Source organism: Lissotriton vulgaris, chromosome 5, assembly GCF_964263255.1.
Source record: "Lissotriton vulgaris chromosome 5, aLisVul1.2, whole genome shotgun sequence".
Classification (NCBI taxonomy): Eukaryota; Metazoa; Chordata; class Amphibia; order Caudata; family Salamandridae; genus Lissotriton; species Lissotriton vulgaris.
This window is the reverse complement of record NC_141693.1, coordinates 1,010,270,244-1,010,291,645: the sequence shown is the minus strand read 5'-3', so window position 1 is coordinate 1,010,291,645 and position 21,402 is coordinate 1,010,270,244. Positions and strand designations below refer to the sequence as shown.

Below are 21,402 nucleotides of genomic sequence, written 5' to 3'. Positions count from 1 at the left end.
GATGGGGGGGGGCTGCTACTTAGATTTGCTGTGTCCTGAGATATCATGTAAATAGTATAGATGTTTTGACAATGACATAATCGCATAGACATAAACGTAGTATAAGTGAGGGAACTCAATTAGCTGGAGATATTTTTGGAGCAATCAATCATACCACCAATGGGAGTTGGTAGAAAATCTGAAAGATTTCACCAGTAGTGAAAAAATGTGCAACCAGTACTTCTAGAGCTTTCCTAGCTATTAATACAGAATTAGTGGCTGTTAGATTAATGGTTTTACAAAATCCCTTAGAATTAGACATTTTGCTTGCAAAAAAAGGCTGATTCTGCAATATGCTGAAAGCTCAGCATTGCTGTTCATACATTCCTGATGAGAATAAGAACATTCTAAAATTCAAAGAGCATTTCTGACTTAAAACATGAATTAGAATCATTAGAAAGACCTAGTGTTTTAGAAAAATTAGGCAAATGAGTTTCTGTTATTGCAACTGGTTTGCTACAACTGGAGGAGGGGTTTTAGGGCTAGATTTGTGCCAGTAGTAATAATAGGGTTTTACTTATTGACCTTGTTAGACCTGGCATCTTTTGGTGTGTTTCCCCTGTCTTTTTTCTTTCTTCCCTCTTGTTTTTGATGGTATGCTAGACTTCGGTTTGCTAGTTTCTGGTCTCTGTGCACTTTACCACTGCTGATCAGCGCTAAAGTGGAAGTGCTACCTCTATAAACTGTGTTACTTATTCAGACCCTCCAGGATATCGCGATTTCGCGATTTGCCGCGAAATCGGCACTTTTGTAAAAATGCCGCGATTTTTACAACAGTGCCCGCGAAATCGGCACTTATGTAGAAATCGTGGCATTTTTAGAAAAGCCGCTATATCCTGGGGGGGTATTAGGAGCATAGGGGCAGACGGCTCTGTATGTAAATAGAGGTTATCAGGCTGATGAGGTGCGAACACGCCACTCTGTTGTTTTCCTTATTTACCAAGCCCCCCTACATTCTGTGTAATTGCGGCCTGCCCTGCTTTGTTTACATAGTTGTGCTGTATTCAGAACGGCCTAACACAGATGTCCTGTGCTGAGATGGCAGTGGGGAGAAAAAGTCCCCGCGCGCAGATCCCACTGTTAAAAGGTGGAATGTGAAAGGCCGAGCAGATGGCCTGCGATGCACAACTCCATGGTGAGGGTCCTTGGCACGGGCAGGGACGCGCGTTTAGGGCCGCACATTTCACTCGAGATGGCTCTGATTAAACTCCGGGAGAGCAGGCCGTGCAAAGCTCCCAGCAGGCTGAGGAAAATGTAGTCAGGTGTATGCAGACAGGTGTCAACAGTCCGTTTTAATGCCAAGGCAGCAGAGAAGAAGCATTCTGTCACTAGATGTGTAATCGTTTTTCAACTTTCAACCTAATAAATCCCTGAAATTTAATTATACAGATAATTGTGCAGTGTTCTGTTCTCTTTACACATAACACCTCTGAGTCGCCTTACACAACAGAAACCCGATAAACCTACATGCTGCACCCTAAAGCCGGCACAGCTTGCACCCACCTCCCTTCTTCACTCCGATGCTGCACCAAAGCTCCTCAGATACTCAGCAGCAATGGAGAGGCACAGCGGGATGGCAACCTTCACACCTCCAGCCCTTGATGACCTGTTAAGAGGTGCTTGAAGGTGACAGAGAGAGGGGCTGCAGCTTCAGGAGCAGGGGCATCTATTCACATGCAAACAGCCCTGAATGCGTCTTGTATCTGCGATTTAGAGGGGGGCTCACACATTCCATTTGAGACTCGGCCAGATTACACCCCTGATTACACCGAGGCAGCACCTGCTTCTCTTCACAGAGCGTAATTACTGTCACTAAATTGTAAGCAAACCTCGGTTCTTCAAACATGCAGTCTATAATGTAAGAAAATAAAGAAATGGCACAATCGCACCCACACTGATTATCAAAGTATGGAGGACAATCAGTTCTCTTAGAGCATCTCCTGTAAGTACTTTATATCACAGAGGGGGATGGCATTTTGGACAGAGAGCCTGTCTTCTCGTTGTCTTGTGCAGGAGGGGGTGAGAAGCCCAAGATGATACTAGAATACTGCATGCCCACCCCTGTGCCCACCCTGGTGGATCCTGTTCCCCCTTCCGTGATGGCTCCTAATCCAGTGATGGCTCCTGTCCCCCCAAGTGAAGGCTCCAGCCCCCCCCCCCCCCCATGCCTGTGATGAATCCTGTCTCTCCCCTGGGTGGTTTCTGTCCCAGTCCTGGAACGGCCCCTGCAGCGAGGGTGAAGTTCTTGATGGGCCTCTTCTCAAAAGGGCTCAGCTCAAAATTAAAGGAAAGGTCGGCGAGTAAGTAAGTGAAGGGATGGGTGAATGGCTGGATGAATTAGTGAAAGGGTGAATGAATGAAAGATTGAATAAATGGATAATGAGAGAGGATGGATGGATTGATGAGTGAGGGGAAGGATGGAGAGAAAATGTAAATAGCTGGATGTATGGGAGGAAGGGTAGCTGGATGAGGGGAAAGATGGATGAGGGGAAGGATGATGGATGAGGAGAAGGATGGATGGATGGAGGGGAAGGATGGATGGATGAGGCGAAGGATGGATGGGTGGATGGATGGAGGGGGAAGGATGGGTGGATGAGGGGAAGGATGGATGGATGGATGGAGTGGAAGGATGGATGGATGAGGAGAAGGATGGATGGATGAGGAGAAGGATGGATGGATGGATGATGGGCGGGTGAAAGGATGGATGGATGGAGAGTCGGTGGGTGAAAGGATGGATGGATGATGAGTGGGTGGGTGAAAGGATGGATGGATGATGAGTGGGTGGGTGAAAGGATGGATGGATGGATGAGTGGGTGGGTGGATAGTGGGTGGGTGAAAAGATGGATCAGTGGATTGGATGGTGGGTGGGTGAAAGGATGGATGAGTGGGTGGGTGGATGGTGGGTGGGTGGATGGTTGGGTGGATGATGGGTGGGTAGGTGGATGAGTGAAATGATGGATGGATTGATGGATTGATAAGTGCAAGGGTGAATGAATGGACGTATGAGTGAAAGGGTGGGTGTAAGGATGGATGAGTGAGTGAAAGGGAGGGTAGATGGACAAAAGGATGAATAGATGTTTGAAGGAGTGAAATGATAGATGAATGAGTGATAGGGTCAATGGATGGATTCATGAGTGGATGAGTAGAGGGATGAATGGGTGGGTGGGTGGATGGATGGATGGATGGAAGGAAGGATGGCTAAGTGAAAGGGTCGCTGCTCTGCTGTGTTGGCCTGTAGAAGCTGCTTCTGTCTAGGGCAGTGAAATGACTGAACTGAACTTTCTGCACATTATTGCCGGAGTTTTTCCAAGGACTTGAAGTAGAGCTTGCCTCCTGCTGGCAGCCTCAGGAACATCAAAGACTCCAGGTCCATCTGTCAAAAGCTCTGGGAACTGCATGTTTTGTGCCGCAACAGAAGAAAACCTACAATGCCGCTGCCAATGTCACCGCCGTCAGCTCCGTGACCTGAAGCCCCCGCCGGAGCATTGCCCCGCTTCACAATGTCACCCTAGTCTCACTAACACCGTCATTGTGACCTGTGGGCATCAAACCTCGCATCGCTTCACACTGCTGACCTGGTATCACTGATGATCCTGCAATGTCATCACCGAAGCCCGCTGCCTGCACCAGGACCGGTGGACACCACTTGTGGAGAACACGAAGCATCGCCCCTCTTCAAATCTCAGCCCTGGTCCACCGACGTCAGCGCCATCGACTCAAGTCTCGTCGACCGCTGCCACTGTTTATACCTCGACCCGTGAGAATTGTATGAAGTATCACCTTGTTACGCATCGCAACCTTCGGTCTTCCGACTATAGCACTTCGGCAACGACGGAGCTGCGTGCACTGTGACCTGTGGACACCGCACGTCGCATCACCCTGCTTCACACCACAGCCCTGGTCTCACAGGTGACGCATGCAGTCACCGAGCCACTGCCTGCACGGTAACCTGTGGGCCCTGCACATCGCATCGTCACGCTACGCATCTTAGCCCCGTCGCCAGCACTCATGACTTCAACCTCAGGGAGTTTGATCCTCAACGACTGACTTCAAGGACCAGACGATTGCTGCACTGGACCTCCAGAACAGACACCAGCAACGCCGCCTCTTCTGAGCTCATCGCAAGGTCCCTGATGCCCTACATTTCCGAAGATACTGTTTGCGAGTCTTCCCACACCGTAGCTGACCTGCAACCTTGCAGCCAGCCTAAACTGTTGGATTTATTGTTCACGGCACTGCTACTATAGCCCAGGATGTAGCTATCGACTTCGTGAGACTGTATTTCAAGCTGATTATTGCAACATGTGTATCTTAATTTATGTATGTTTGAGTTTTATCGTTTTGATCTTGTTTTATCCAGATAAATATTGGCTATTTTTCTAAAACTGGTGTGGTGTCAGTTTGTAGTGTTTTCACTGTGTTACTGTGTGTTATGTGAACAAGCTTTACACATTGCCCCTGAGATAAGCCTGACTCCTCATGCCAAGCTACCAAGGGGGTGAGCAGGGGTCCTTTCAGGTGTCTTAACTCCTTATATTGACTAGAAGGAAGGGTCCCTACTTGGACAGGGTACAAACCTGCCAACAAGAGACTGCCATTTCTAACAGACCTTATTTGCTTTTTATAAAGAGTGCAAATATTATTTTAATAAGAGAAAGAAAGGACAAAGAAGCAAACAGTTTCTAAAAGACTTAGAAGATACTAAGAATAAAGATACTGAAAAATCTGGAATTTGTGAAGAAAATGTGATGATTTTATAACCATCAGAGGGGGATTTGAAGAAGTGTTTTTAAAATACTGAGAAATCATGTTAAATAATGTGCAAAGCTAATGAGACTTAAAACACAAATGTAATGTAGAATTGCACTAGGCTATCATACTTAAAAGTGCTAAGCCTAATACTCTGGGACATTGCCATGTTAAGTTTAAAAGAGATAAGAAATCGTAAATTCAGCATTTGAACATGATTGTGACGTTTCAAACAGACTTGCTTTTTTGCAATGAATTGTTGATGCGCAAAAATGTTTTATTTTTACTTATATAGATGTTTCAACTTGCAAAAAGACCATTGTTAGATAATGAATATATATGTTATTTAGGTTAGAAATTAAGTTTCACACGTGGGAATTTAGTCTTGAATGGGAGTATAAATCATGAAAACTTTGACAAAATAGTTACACGATAAGACATACTTGCAGTCTTAGAAGTTGGTGGCTGAAGAATGCTATGTTCCTGTGAGGCGCTCTGCTTGGACTGATTATTTATTTATTGAACAGACTTTTAATGCTGAAGCTTTATCATTTGTCTCGATATCAGACCTTTTTATGGGTCTCTGAGACTGACACCTTTTCTTTCTCATTCTTAGAGTAGCGATTTCTTTCCTTTATGGAAGACGCTTAAGGGATTTTATTGACTACTTCTTGATTAATTTACTTCAAATGAGATTCTAATGTTTGACATTGATGTACTTAACTTGTGACATTGATAAAGTTAACTTACTAGAAATGTTGAATAATAAAACCCTTTAACTCATAACAAACGTTCTTTATTGCCCGATATGGAGATTGAAATAAGTGAATGTGATGTACAGTTCCTGATCTTCTCTAAAGCAACGGCAAAGATCCATCAACCTGAACAGAACAATAAGACAGTGGGGATTCGTCGATGATAGAAAACCGAAAATCTGTTTTAAACCATCCCTGCTGTAGCAGTGTCATGGGACCTGACACAAACTAGGAAAATGACATCCCTCCTACCCAGTCCCTGGTTTGGTGCTACAAAACAACTATAATTAGGATGCAGTTGATCCCTGGGCCTAGAGCCATTGCTGCTGCTGCCCTATTGATATCTATGCCCGTAGACAAAGTCCATCCCAAAAAGACAAAGGATCCATCAAAAGCTGCAATGAATATATATTACCGAAAGTGTAACATCCTCGCCAGTTTCAAAGAGCCCGAGCTTGCAGAGCTCAAATTAATATGTAACAAACATAATGAATAAAAAAAATATATATATATAAAAATCAATCCAAAACTGCAACGCTCACTAAAATCGGCTAATAAACCAGGGCACCCATCATGCTTTGTGGTGTACAAATGTCAAACAACAATAAAACCAAACACAAGTAGATGATGGGCAGAGCGCTTAAACTTATTATAAACAGATCTGGGTGAATCCATCATCGTTATTTAGCTCACTTCGCCACCCCAGTTTAGACCCAGTTATATGTAAATCAATCTTGACCCTATGCCTCATGGGAACAGTTCAGCCTGAACTGCCAAGCGAGGTCTTTCCTGGACCAGAAACAAGCATCCTGGGACCGGTTTCGGGGTAATACCCCTCATCAGCCAGTCTAGCTTGAATTCAGGGGCAAAGTGAAAAAGGGACCCAGGTCTGGGCATACCAAGTTATGTTATGTTATGTTAAAAAAACTTTTATAGCGCACAGCTGCCCCAGCAAAGGGGCGTCCCGGTGCTTAGGAAAGGCAGAAGAAACACAACACAGCAAAGCATCATAGGGCCGAAGAACAGATTACTAAGGAGTGGGGGGGGGACAAAATAGTTTTAATAGCCCTCCTGAACACAAACGGGTCATCAAGAGCACGAATATGAGATGGGAGTGAGTTCCAAAGTTTGGCAGCTAAAACACGGAAGGATCGCCCACCTACTCTGCAGAGCCTAAACCGTGGGACAACATCCAGATTTTGGCCAGAAGACCTTAAGGTTCGAGAAGGGACATAGGGAATAAGAAGATTCTCAAGAATCCGAGGAGAGGACAATTTGAGGATCTTAAAGGAGAGACATAAGGTCTTAAAGTCAATCCTTTGCGCCACCGGAAGCCAGTGGAGTGCACAAATGGTTCCCTTTGCAGAGCAGAACCTCGGTAGACCTACCAAGGCCCTGGCCACAGCATTCTGGGCACGCTGTAACCGGGCAATTTCCGCTTGATTGGCCCCTAACAGGAGTGAGCTGGCATAATCAAGCCGGGATAAGATGGTTGTCTGAATAATCACCTGTCTAGTAGGGGCATCGAAGAATTTTAATACGGGCCTCAAACCACGTAAAATCCCAAAGCAGGTCGCTGCAACTTTTTTTGTGTGGCCACAGAAAGTAAGGGCAGGGTCTAGCCAGACACCTAGGTTTTTAACCTCCAAGACCGGAGTAGGAGTAACACCTAACTCTGGGGGCCACCAATTATCGCCCCATAGGTTGCTCTGCTTGCCCACAATCAGGACCTCTGTTTTCTTGGCATTAAGCTGAAGACAGCTGTCATCCAGCCTGCCACTGCCAAGAGACCATTTCGAAACCTAGGGGCATCGAGATTGGAATTCCCACGAAGAGCAACCGCCAGCTGCGTGTCCTCAGCGTAGGAGACGACAGTCATACCCCAACGCTTGGCGACCACAGCCAGCGGCTGCACATACAGATTAAATAATGTGGGACTCAATGCCGATCCCTGAGGCACTCCCAGTTCTAGGGGTAAGGTTTAGACTCAAAAGGCAGGGTCGCAACCCTGAATGAACAGTCTGCCAGAAAAGACCGGAACCAGTCGAGTGCTATGCCAGAGACTCCTGCGTCTCCCAACCGTTGTAACAATATCGTGTGGGAGACTGTGTCAAACGCGGCACTGAGGTCAAGTAACACCAGTGCCGCAGTTTGACCAGAATCCACCACTGTCCGGAGATACTCGGTCATCGAGAGTAAAGCTGTCTCAGTGCTGTGGCCAGCACGAAACCCATTCTGGGAAGAATCCAAGATACTGACCCTCTGCAGATGTTGAGATAAGATGTTATTCACATGGGCCTCAGCGACCTTCGCGGCCCATGGAAGAAGAGAAATAGGTCGATAATTCTCAAATTTGAGGGGATCCAGTGTGGGTTTCTTCAGTATGGGAGTGACATAGGCCTGTTTCCATTTGGATGGAACTATGCCTCATGAAAGAGATAGATTGATAAGATGGTGCACATTAGGCAAGCAACGGGTAGAAGATTCTCTCAGCTGTGCCGGTCTAAGTGGGTCAGCAGGGGACCCAGATTTTACCTTAATTGCCAAGCTGTCAAATACTTCCCCGGACATGTCAACACAGGGCGAAAAAAGAAAACACAAGGAGATGATGGAAGGAGGAATGAAACTTTTCAGACACTCACCCCCAATCACAGATCTGGGTGAATACATCATTGTTCTTTAGCTCACTACACTGCCGCAGTTCAGACCCAGCTATATGCAAATCAGTCTTTACCCTGTGCCTCAAGGTTAAAGCCAGCCTGATATGCCAAGGCTGGTCTTCCCTGGACCGGAAACAAGCATCCTGGCTGATGAGGGGTGAAACTCCGAAACCTGTCCTAGGATGCTTGTTTCCAGTCCAGGGAGTTTGGGCTGCACTGTTCCCATTCGGTGCAGAGTAAAGACTGATTTGCATATGGCTGGGTTCAAAGTTGAATGGCATGGGGAGCACAGAAACGATGGATTTAGCCCCAGATCTCTGTACTGGGGTGAATGTATGACATTGTTCTGCATTCTGTCCGTCAATTGTTATTTTTGTATATGTCACCCGAGTGGGACGGGTATGCCCATATGTGGGTCCTGTGCTCTCCATGCCAATGGAGTCAAGCTATCCTGGCTGATGAGGGGTGAAACCCCAAAACCGGTCCTAGGATGCTTGTTTCCAGTCCAGGGAGGATCTGCCCTGGCAGATCGGGCTGGACTATTCCCATTGGACGAAGGGTCAAGCCTGGTTTGCATATGTCTGGGTTCAAACTGGAACGGCATGACAAGCAAAAATAAAAGATGGATTCAGATCCAGATCTCTGTACTGGGGTGAATGTATGACATTGTTCAGCATTCTGGCCATCAATTGTTCTTTATGCAAACAACAATAATGGGGCAACACCCATTCTAGGGGCCACCAAATTTGCCTCGAGAAAAGAAAACTCAACATCCATCCCAATCTAACGTAGGCATGGAGAATACAGCATGCAGAATCCACAGTTATTTGGCATGGTACAATGCACTTTACAGTCAATGTTAACACTTAAAGCTTCCATAGACATACACCAACCAAAGATCAGCCACAATAATCTGCCATTGAGACATACTGCCATGGAGACTCTCAGACATCATATCATGTACCCTTCGTGGGATCATCGTCAAGCATCAAATAAGCCAAAACACTCTACGGGCCTAAATAAGGTCTCACTGCTAACAAACTCTCACTGCCACCAAAACATTATTCATATGAATTAGAATTGAAATGGATCGTCCAGGCTTCATGAGAACACTCCTTGGACACTTAAGAGGGCGAATGGTATGTAAGGGCCCTATTCACAAGCACTCAACAAGCAATCCACTAAGAACATAGGTTACTCAGCGCGCAACCCTTATATAGGTTATGAACATGTTGTACTCAACACGCAACTTAACTGCAACCGCTGTAGAGCATACCTTATCTAAAATGACAGGTCGTGCCAATAAGTTAAGGGGAAATAGCAGTTGCCGTGCATCGGTCGTGAAAACAAAGCATATACTTTTATGCCCATACATGAAATGCATCCCTGAGAAATGAAACACACTGTGGTTTGGAAACGTGCAGTCTGCTCTTCCCTGCAAGTAAGGCATGCGTTAATCAACTGAATGCCATTTCATCGGCCCGATGCCCCTGGGCCTCTCGTACCTGCTGCCACCTCTGCAGCTTTGCTGTCCTGTTGCCCAACCACAAACTCCTCCACCAGGCTGCAAACCCAGCTCTCCATCCCTGCCATGTTGCTGGATGGAAAGGAAGCAACATGCGGCGCAGGCGCATCTGCACGTGCGTCAGACAGCTCGCAGAAGCTGCTCGTCATAGTCACGTGACAGGAAAGGTTCTATTATGATTTTCTTTTGCATCCATGGCACATAAGGGTACATTTTCAAGTGCTCCGTTAGAGATTACTTCCTGAAAAATGCAACGTCACATCTCTATGTATAACGGTGCTCTTGTAAACGCGAAGGCTAAATCGAAATGAAACGCTCGTTTTATCAGACCTATGAAGGCTTAGACTAAATACCAGTGCATCGTTATTCCCCGCCCCTCCCCCTCAAGAATATTATACAAACTTATAGATAACGTATTTATTAATGTTTTATAATCTTGCATGAAAGGCAAGAATGAGACTTATTTTCAATACCATTGGACAGGTTTTTTCTTTTCGATTTTAGTCCAAACTCTTTTTTTTTTCAATTCTGACATGTTTGAAGAATGTCCTTTGCAAGATGGCTGCTTTATTCTTATGTAGTCTGAGGCGGCAGTCCACTTTCTGTCTCTATTTCGGCTCAAACAGATCATCTTGAAACATGTTTTACGTTATTAACAACGCTCGGGTATGAAAAACACACCTCAAACAGTCAGCACAGTGTGAACGAATTTGCAGTGGTACTGAGAATACCCTTTAAAAAAAACAAGATAGCTGCCAAGTTTTCAGATTGCTTATGTGCGACATTTACATGGTTTCTATGTACTTATGAGTGCGATTCAACTTCCAATTGTGTGACAGTCTTAGAGTGGCACTTTTCTTTATTAAAACCAAGCAATGAAGTCCATGGAAAAAAATACGTAGTATGAGAAATCACACCCTTTCAAGCAATGAGGTCTAAAAACATAAATAAAACTAGAAAATCCTAACCTTAACTGCCCCTATTTTACAATAATGACTTGCATGTTCCTTCATTGTGCTTTCAGTTACAGGCTGGGATCTCTTAGCACTATAAATCCAAGTCACATTCCCCACTCATACATGCCAACATGTTAGAGCAGACAAGTGAGAGATTTAACATTTAAAAATTGTCGGGGAATGTATTTCCACTGACGTATTGGAGCAGAGGCAATCTGCCTGAATTGGGTCTATTGGTATTTATGGTGATAGACAATCAGCATTTAATTTTTGGCAGTTTAATAACAGCACAAACAAAAACTGTGTTTTAAACTCTGTGTTTGTTTGCGCTATATAGAACTGCCCAAAAAAAATGTTGAGGCCTGTCGCATGCTCTAATGAAACCCTCTAAGAATTGAGGACAAAGTGTTAACTTTTGATGTGAAAAGTAATTCTTGGAGGAAGGACAAAGCCAGTGCCGGATTGAACCCTGTGGAGACCCCCAGGCAGTCGACATTTCGCCCCCCCCCCCCCTTGCAAATTATCTCTTAATGCGTTTTAATTTTACCAACAAAAAATACAAAATAAACTATTTTATTACACAAAACTAAACATTAACAATTATTAATGTTATTAAACAAAGAATAATAGTTACATTTTAATAAGCCAACAAAACTTTTTATATTCAATGGGTACATTACATTAATACAGTATTTTCTCTACAGAGTCTTTAATGTAAAGTTTTTGTTTCTTTGAGTTGATTACTTTTTTCTATTTTTTGCAAACAATTTAGGAAGGCATGAACGTAATTTTCTTTCAATATCAAATCTATATTATTTTGACTTGTTTTCACGGGGCCTCTAAAAGGAGTGAGGCCCATAGGCCGCTGCCTACTTTGCCTATTTGGTAATCTGGAACTGGGAGAAGCATAGCCTAGCGGTAAGACGGCCATGCAGTGGAGAGGTTCTGACGGCTGAAGGCATAATCCGACTGAATCCTACCCTATCAGCTGTCCAGTCTGTGACATACTTTAACCCAGTTCATCACTAATGGCGCAGCTTCCACCTGAGTGGAGTGCGGCCCCCTGAGGGATTGGTGGAAACTTGTTGCTGGGGGCAAGGGCCACGGGCTGGACTGACCTGTGTGACGCTGGGCTTGCTTAGCGGATTGGCCGCACTGCTGGCTGCCCTGTGGGGAGCCGACTGGTTGCAGCAGCGGCCTGTCTGCTGCCGAACTTGAGGAAGTGCCACCTCTGTGTCTAGGTGTGTTTGGTACTTTCCATCCCTCCTGCATCGGGAGACCTGCGACTGATGGCCGACATCTGGGTCTGTGCCTGTGCTGCTACGCTGAGCAGTGTGCGTGAATCAGCTCAAACCTGATGTACAGATCTGGCCGAATTCGGAGCCCCGACTCAACAGGGGGTTAGCGCTATTTCTTCACGCCGCAATAGCTGGAGGGACCACGGTGCACCACTGGCAGCTGAAGGACTGGCCCCCCTCCCTCCCTGAGACCCTTGAGTGAAGATCTGCTGAGGTGCTGCCTGGGGTGGGTCTACTTTGACAAGTGAGCTCCACCGGCATCTATCTACTCACCCAGTTGCCCTATTGATGACACAACTTACTTGCGTCTGGGGCAGCTGAATACATCGATTCTTGTGGCTAATCGTGTGGACTGATTAGGCCTGCTTGTGCCTCCCGGTACCTGCTGTCTATCCGGGGCATGGCGGGGCCTGGGATCCTATTGCCTGAGCAGCTTTCTGAGGCCAGAGTCCTCTGCGTCATCGGCCCCGGCTCTTCCTGCTGGCTGCGATTACTTAGTGGCCACCTGTACGAGATTTTACCTGCTTACAATTTGGACCAGTTTGTGCCAATTGAGCCCTGTGTGCTGGAGGGGAGTGACGGAGCTCTAGCATGTAAAGTAGCCCTCGGGCCCCCCTGGATTCTTTGCCGCTGCACTTGGGCCTCTTGAGACATTTATTACATATTGAACTTTTGTGTAGGCTTGCTGTCTTCACTGCCACCATATTTGGAGTGCTCCTTAAGATCTGGCAGGAAAGATGGGCAAACACGTTACACGACAATTCAGACTCCCGTTCAAGAGTAAGAAATCCTCGCGCCAGACAGATATGGAGCAGTAACAGGAGATGCATTCTGGTCTTTCCGCAGAGGATATCAGCTGGGACAATGATATTAGAGAAATTCTTGTTGATGTAAAGACAAGCCTGGGGGCGCTTGAGGTCAAGCTAGACCTCATGGCAAGTTGCCTGGACAAAATGAAAGAACGGGTTGATAACCATGATGATCGCTTGTATCACCTTGAGGTAATGTCTCCGACATAGATGATACCCATGCCATGACCAGTGAACACCTGCTCAGAATGGACAAAGCCTGTGAACTAATTAAGGCCACAAATGAAGATTAAGAGGCGTGCTCAAGGCGCAAAAGCCTACGTGTTGTGGAGGTCCCAGAATCTAGGGCCCTCAACAACATGGAAGACTGAGTTGCAATAATGCTACAGCACCTATTCGGGGAGGCCCTGTCTCTGGTCTTTATTGCTGGGCCCGCTAACCAATCCCTCACACCACAGCCGCCACCAGGTACACTAGCTCGCCCCATCATTGCGCCCCTCTTAAATTATAAGGACCAAGATGTGGTCTTTCATTTGTCCAGAGAAAGTGGCGAAACACTATCAAGGTAATGGGATCTCGTTCTTCCCTGACTTTACTATTGCAGTCCAGGCTGCCCGTAGAGGATCCCTGCCATCCAAAAAAATCCTCCAAAAAGCGGAGATCAAATACGTTCTCCTCTATCCAACCAAGCTAAGTGTCATGTATGAAGGAAAAGCACACCACTTTACCGACTCAAAGGCTCCCCTCCAGTTTGCAAAAGTATTCAACTAGATTTCCCCAAAAATCACCGTGGGCTGGGAGGAAGCACATCTGGATGACAATGATTAATCAAGTTGATGTTTGTGATAGTCATCATATTGCTGCCTTTTCCCTACTGGAGACGTATATGTGACCTGACGAACACCGGAGCCCAAGTTTTGTATATTGCACCAGATGTTGATTTAAGCATGGACGTGGGCCATTGGACAACAACACGGGTGGTTTCCACCTTTTCTGCCAACCAGTTCCCTTCTGGCTGGGAAGTTCGCTCTGCTCTCCTTCGCCCTCCGGGATGAGTCCCACATATGCAGCATCTGTTTGGGGATGGGATTGAGGTTGGGGGTGGGATTGGGACTGGGATACTCAACCATGTCTAGGGGTTGGTATGAGTGGGGGTGGGTTACTGATGTATTGTTCTATCATATTCTCGTTGTATGTTATGGACTTCACATAATAGCAGGCCCCTGCCCTCATGACTTGCCCCCTTCTGGCCCACTCGCACAGCAGGCATGCAAGGTCTTGGAACTTCATTTTCTTTCTTTTCACGACTCGACTGAGCAGAGCATGCTCCCTTCTTACAGTATGCTCCGTACCCCGACACTTTGACTATGACCTTAGACTTAATATCACAAACCAGGTGCCATGACATAAGTTATTAAATGCCTGACTTGGAATATACGAGGGTTAAGTGATCCCCGCAAGGTCTATCTCGTACACACTTATCTTACAATACATCATATAGATATCTGTTTTTTGCAAAAAGTCAACCTTACCTCCTCCACTTCCTCTCGCCTCCGAGGGCGCTGGTGTGCAGAAATACATTCTTCATTCTACCCTAATTATGCCTGTGGGACTGTTATATTAATACGCAGGGGGCCTCCAGAGCCAACTCACTCAAGTCAAGTGCGATATGGAGGGACAATATGTCCTTTTAGCTGGTTCTCTACACCAACAACCAATCATATTTGCCTCTGTGTACAGGCCAAATATAGACTGCCCATAATAATTTGCAGAAGTATGATGACAGATAGAAAATCTGGGACCAGGCGCTGTGACATGGGGACAAGACTTCAACGTAGTCCTTGGCCCGAGTTTGGACTGCCATTATTGACTATTTCACGACTAACAAAGGCTCAGTCACTTCACCACAAGTCCTCTGGGAGACATTCAAGGTCATCACCAGGGGGGCATGTATTGCGAAACAAGCAGGTGTCCTCAAGGCGATAAGAACGCATTTAGCTCAACTAGAAGATGAACTCCAGTCGCTCAAAGTCAACCATTATTCCTCCAAAGCTCCTGCCACTATCGCACTTGTATGTGAAAAATTCACAGAGTTTGACAAGGAAGCATGACTTGAAATTAATTTTCTGTCCCGCGAAGCCACGGTGCGCTGGTACGGCGAGGGAGATCGGCCCGGTAGGACACTGGCTAATATGCTTCACACCCCGGTGAAGCTCCTGGATGACAGTGAAGAACATCTACTCCAACTTCTATACTCACCATGATGGCATCCTTTTACTCTCGTCTATACCAGACTAAATTCACACTGCCTGGTGAGGAACTTGAAAACTATTTAGATTCGGTACAACTCCTCTGTCTTGATTAAGCACCCTGCTTATATTTAGACTCAACTTTCACTGAAGAGGGGGTCTTACAAGTAACACATAGCCTCTCAAATGACAAAGCACCTGTTTTGAACGGGCTAAAGACCACCTTCTACAAAGAATATGCAACCCTACTGCTCCCCCACCTTCTATCTATGTTCCAGGCTTCTCTGGTATCAACTGAACTACCACAGTCGCTTCGAGATATGGTTATTGTCACAATACTTAAACCTGGCAAACCTGCAAACCAGTGTGACTCCTACAGGCCACTATATATGATAAATTTGGACAACAAAATATTGTCCAAACTTATCGCCAATTGCCTTCTGCCCCTCCTTCAAGATATAGTTCAATCTGATCAGTCGGGCTTCGTGCATGACCGTTCCATGGCACACAATCTTCACACATTGCTTGCCGTCATGTACAGCATGGAGCCCAGACTGGCTGTGATCGCTGCTCTCCAAGACTCGAATAGCCATTTTATTCTTTAGAATGGCCCTTCTTATTTGCCCATGTTCATCGCCTGGGCTTAAGCCCTCGATTTGTGTGCCTCATTAAATTGCTGTATACTTCCCCAACTGCTACGCTGCGCTTAAATGGGATGATATTGGATCCCTTCCTGATCTCATGGGACACTCAGCAAAGCTGTCCCTTCTCCCTGATCTTATTAGTTTTTGCTATTGAGCCACTCGCAACCCGCCTGCGCCAACATCATGCTCATAGGGAGCCCAATTTTAAATTGAGGAAGACACTGATCTCCACATATGCAGATATTATTGCACTATATATTCGAAAACCCCCAAAAAACGTAGACCACATTATTTGGGAACTCATTCGCTATGTCAGTCTGCCTGCTGGGCATAAATATAAACGGGGACAATTTGATTATATGCCCCCTAACTGAAAACACGCTGCGGTTTGACGCTGCGTTTCTGATGGAATGGGCAACGGACTCTAACAAAAGAGAGTGTCAGGAGTCGGAAAGCGCCTCCATGTACAATTCTTGCTATCCAGGACTACAGTTCCCAGAATCCCTGGGGTTAAGGGAGGAGTATAAAAGGGTGGAATCTGCTGATGCAAAGCGTCGGATATTTTGTACCTGACTCGGCGTTGGAGTGTTTGTTCGTCATCAGAGTTCCTGTTCGTCTCGTTTCCTTGAGCCTCTCCTTGCTATCCTTCCATCGTTGTTTCCCTGTTGGCTGAGCCTTCTTTCATCGGCTCGTGCTGGGAAAGCATTTGTTTTCCTTGGTCTAAGCGTTCCGCTTGTGCTTCACGCCAAGTAACGGCGTGTTTCTAATCTTTGGTGTTTTCCGTTGGCTGAGCCTTCTTGCCCCGGCTCGTGCGGAGAACGCCCTGAGTAATTCTTTGTTTTTTCTAATAGCGTCCCCGTTGGCTGAGCCTTCTTGCACCGGCTCGTGCGGGGGATGCTAAGTATTCCATTCCAGTATAGCGTTGCTGGTGCATCAGATCCCGGTGCTCCCCGTTGGCTGAGCCTTCTTTCTTCGGCTCGTGCGGAGGAGCTCTGTTGTTTTTTCATACACCTTGTGGGCAGACGTTCCTGCCTTTTCCGGACCGGTTGGTTCTGCGACCAGGTACTGTAATTACATTTATAAGGGGTGACGTAACCCAACTCTTTACTTTATTGTTTGGTTCGCTTATTTACAACTTGGTCCTTGATGTGGTATGGTGAATCGTGTTCTCAGCTATCCATCAGATTTCTCATGGTATGTAAATGTACATGTACATGTATTTATATAGCGCAAATCGCCCACATCGCAGGCATCTATGCGCTTGCTTAGGGAACCCGTCCTGGTATTCCCCTGTGAGATACCCCGGCAGGGTATCCACAAGGTGAAAGCCAGGCATCCCGCCGCGAGGGGCCGTTGTGGAGATTAAGCAAGCTATTGCCCAGAGTCGCAGAGTGTGAACCCGTGAGTCGAGTTGGCACCGGAGCGAGAATTATCGAGTCCGTGGAATTATTGAGCCCAACCCCCGTCGGGGCGGGGAATTGAACCCTGGTCCAGGGCCGATCTCAGCTTCCGGGTCTGCCGCCTCTAACCCTTGAGCCACACTTCTCCACATGTACTAAGGAATAGTATTACATTAGTGACAGGAAAGTGGTCTATCCTCGCTAAGGTCACGGCTGATTGTGTATTTCAGGTGGAGATCACACACGCTTCATACAAATATCCAGGACCAGATAGTAGGGGAAGAGAAGTATCTTCAGGGCCTACTCTTATTTACGTTAAAGGTATAGGGTACAGCTGTTTCGAGTATTTGCCTGTGTCCATCATTTACTTAAAGAGAGGTGCGATCATTATTGTTCTTTTGTCGTTTCAGATCTCCCTCCCTGCTGTCCCCTTCCTTCCCCTCCTGCTTCCTTCCACTCTGCCCTCACTTGATCCTTCCTCGACCCAGGCTGTTACAGCTTTCTGGGTTCGGTTAGATCAGGAGGTGGCCCTTATTTCATCATCCCGCTGATTCCGAGGACTTGGAGGATAACAGAATATCCGACCCAAGATTATATGTCCTCCTGATCAGTGGGTTGTGGAAATGGCCACTCTGGATGATGTTTTAGCAGCCTTGGTGTTAGTGCAAAATGAATTACATTCCTCCAAACAGGAGAGAGCAGATTTACGCACAAGGTTGGATACTATTCAAAGAAATCCTTTCAGTGCAGGGCCATCAGGCGCAGCTTCTCCAAGTCCGGTGGTGGTAGAAATGCCGACCATTATACCGTTGGCTAACCCGGAGCGTTTTAAGGGGGATGCTGGCTCCATTCAGGTATTCCTTACCCAAGTTACCTTACACTTTTCATGTAAGCCAAGATCCTTCCCCACTAACCAGGCCAAGGTGGCCTTTCTAGTATCTTATTTGGCAGGTGATGCTGCACAGTGGGCAGTCCCCTTGATTCAAAGAGATGACCCCACGATTGGGAGGCGTTCAGGGATGAATTCATAAAAGTTTTTGACAGACGGGCAGACTCTTATACTGCTGATAGGGAGTTGTTGAAACTGAGACAGGGGAATCAAGACCTGTTAACCTATCTGAACTCATTTAGGAGGCTGGTCACAGGAACCAAGTGGCCGGAAGCCAAACAGGCTTCCTTGTTTCATCAAGGATTGAATGAAGACATGAAAGATGTCATTGCCCAAATAGATCCTCAACCTGCGACTTGTGAGGATTTAATTAATTTGGTCATGCGTTTGGATCACAGGTTAAGGGCACGCAAGGGAGATCATAAAGACAAGGGCAGAACGATACCTTCTTTTGTTCCATCCAAGCCCGCTGATAACACTACTGCTTCAGGGGTCGAACCTATGGATATGGGGCGGTGAGAGCAGCGTTAACAGTGTCTGAAAAAGAGCAGAGAAGAAAGAACGGGCTCTGTCTGTACTGTGGCAAAAAAGGGCATTTCGTCCGAGAATGCCCTGTTAAGCCCAAGGTGTCCAGATTCCGCTTTAATAAAGGGGCATCTGCTGTGGTGGAAAAGTCGACGGAAAACTAGAGGTGAACGAAGGGGTTCCTTGGAGTCAGTCAGTCATCCCTTCACTACTGAAAGAAATTGTTGGAGCGCAGCATTTGTTTATTAAGATCCTGTTATTCATACAAACCGAATGGATTACGGTGCATGCCATGGTGGACTCGGGGGCCACAGGGATGTTTATGGATTTAACTGAGGCTAGAAGAATTGGTATTCCGCTCCTAACCAGGGCCATGCATGAAGAGGTGTATGCAGTTGATGGGAGGAAGTTAGACATCGGCCCCATTAGTTATCAGACTCGAGAGACAGAAATGGCATTTGGAGATCATAAAGAAAGGGTCACGTTTAGCATTATCAAGGCACCTCATTATGGCATAATCTTAGGGATCCCTTGGTTGAAACTACATAACCCTGACATTAATTGGGAAACAGGCAGCATTACCATGAACTCCTCATTTTGTAAAAGCCATTGTTATAAAGACGTTGAGAGTCCCTCATTCTCTTTAGCCAACAGCGTACATGTGGCCACAGCAGCAGAAAAAGAAGTGTTGTTGCTAGAAGCATATAACGAATTTTCGAGTGTTTTCGATGAGGTTCAAGCCGAGGTACTCCCTCCCCATCGGCAGTACGACTGTCAAATTGATCTAGTCCCTGGAGCAGTCGTACCTAGTGGTCGCTTGTATGCTTTGACCGAACCTGAAAACACACATTTGAGGTCTTATCTGGACAAATTGGTTAAGTTAGGGTTCATGAGGCCTTCTAAGTCTCCTGCTGCGTCCCCTCTTTTCTTCATACCGAAGAATAATGGAGAACTGAGGGCTTGTGTAGACTTTCGGGCCTTGAATGCAGTCACCATAAAGAACCGCTACCCCCTTCCTCTCATCCATGTGCTATTGGAACAGATGAAGAAGGCCACCATCTATACCAAGCTTGACTTAAAGGGTGCCTATCACCTTGTAAGAATGAGGAAGGGGGATGAGTGGAAAACAGCCTTTAAAACCAGATATGGCCTTTACGAATATTTGGTTATGCCCTTTGGGCTATGCAATGCCCCGACGGCGTTCCAATACTTCTTGAACGATGTGCTGCGAGAGATATTGGACAGATACATCGTCGTCTATATAGATGACATTCTGATATACTCAGATTCTGTGGATTCACATGTTCGGCATGTCAAGGAGGTATTGCAAAGATTACAAAGGCATAGCCTCTTTTACAAATTGAGCAAATGTGATTTCCATGTCACTACAGTTGAATTTTTGGGTGTAATTCTCAGTCCACAGGGGCAAGAGATGGCAGAGCGAAAGATCCGAGCAGTCAAGGAATGGCCTGTTCCTCAAAACATCAGGGACATTCAGTGCTTCATAGGCTTCGCCAATTTTTACAGGCGTTTTATCAAGCAGTTCTCCCAGGTGGTGGCTCCATTACACATTTACTGAGGAAGACTCAGCCTTTTCTATGGACTCAGGATGCTGATGAGGCCTTTAAGACATTGAAAGCTGCATTTGTGTCGGCCCCGGTGCTGGCACATCCGGATCCTGAGAAACCCTTCATTGTAGAGGCGGATGCCTCCGATGTTGCTGTTGGGGCCATTCTCTCACAAAGACATAGGTCTACAGGGCAGGTGCATCCTGTCGCATACATGTCCAGAAAGCTGAATGGGGCTGAATCTAACTATTGTATTGCAGAAAAAGAACTGTTAGCGATAAAGGTGGCATTTACTGAATGGAGGCATTTTTTGATGGGAGCCAGACATATGGTTACTGTGTATACTGACCACAGGAATCTACAGTACATGACGGCGGCTAGACATCTCACGCCTAGGCAACTCAGGTGGATGTTGTTCTTTTCGGGGTTCCATTTCACCTTCCGCCCTGGGGTGGAGAATAGGAAGGCTGATGCCTTGACTCGCCTGTCATCTCTTAAGGCTCCGGAGAATGTGGTGGTAACGGCCATCATTGATCCGGCAAATATGATATGTGTCATACAGCCAGACGCTTTCCTGCAGGGAATCCGCAAGGGAATCAGAACCTTCTACTGGAGGGATTGGATACGTATGCATCCAGAATGGCAAATCAAGGATGGTTATCCAGTGAACAATGGGCGGTTGCTGATTCCCACGTTGCCTCGCCGTAAACAGGTTTACAGATGGTGCCACGAGTCTCCTAGTGCGGGTCACATGGGGGTTGACAAGACAATCGATCAGATCCTTCGGAGTTGTTGGTGGCCTTCCTTGAGAACAGATGTCAAGGGATGGATTTCCCAGTGTGAGGTGTGTGCAACGGTAAAGCCAGATCATAGACGCCCGGCTGGGCTTCTACAACTGCTTCCCATTCCTTCTGTTCCCTAGGAACGCATTTCTTTGGATTTTGTGGTTGGTCTGCCTAAGGATCAGGGATGCACGGCAGTGTTGGTGGTTATAGACTATCTGACCAAGATGGGCCATTTCATTGCTTGCCCGCAAGTACCTTCAGCCGGTCATCTAGCGGAATTGTTAATGGAACACGTGGTACGATTGCATGGTCTAACTGCTGTTATTGTCTCTGATAGGGGTTCCCAATTTACCGCACGTTTTTGGAAATCCTGGTGTTCATTGTTGCATATTGAGACAGCTCTATCGACCAGCTTTCACCCCCAAACAGATGGGCAGACGGAGCGTCTCAATCAAATATTGAAACAGTTTTTGAGATGCTACGTAGATCAGGGAAAGGACAACTGGGTGAGTTATTTGTGGCTTGCGGAGGTAGCTTATAACAATGCCACT

At 46.4% G+C, this 21,402-nt stretch overlaps 1 protein-coding gene across 1 annotated transcript in view; it reads right to left on the bottom strand.

The window, feature by feature from the left end:
- Positions 1–9,877, bottom strand: part of MMS19 (MMS19 cytosolic iron-sulfur assembly component) — a 479,913-nt gene extending 470,036 nt beyond the window's left edge. The window contains exon 1 of the mRNA XM_086922625.1: positions 9,709–9,877. Coding sequence (XP_086778751.1) covers positions 9,709–9,877 — 169 coding nt within the window. The remainder of the gene's footprint in view (positions 1–9,708) is intronic.
- Between the last annotated feature and the right edge of the window lie 11,525 nt (positions 9,878–21,402).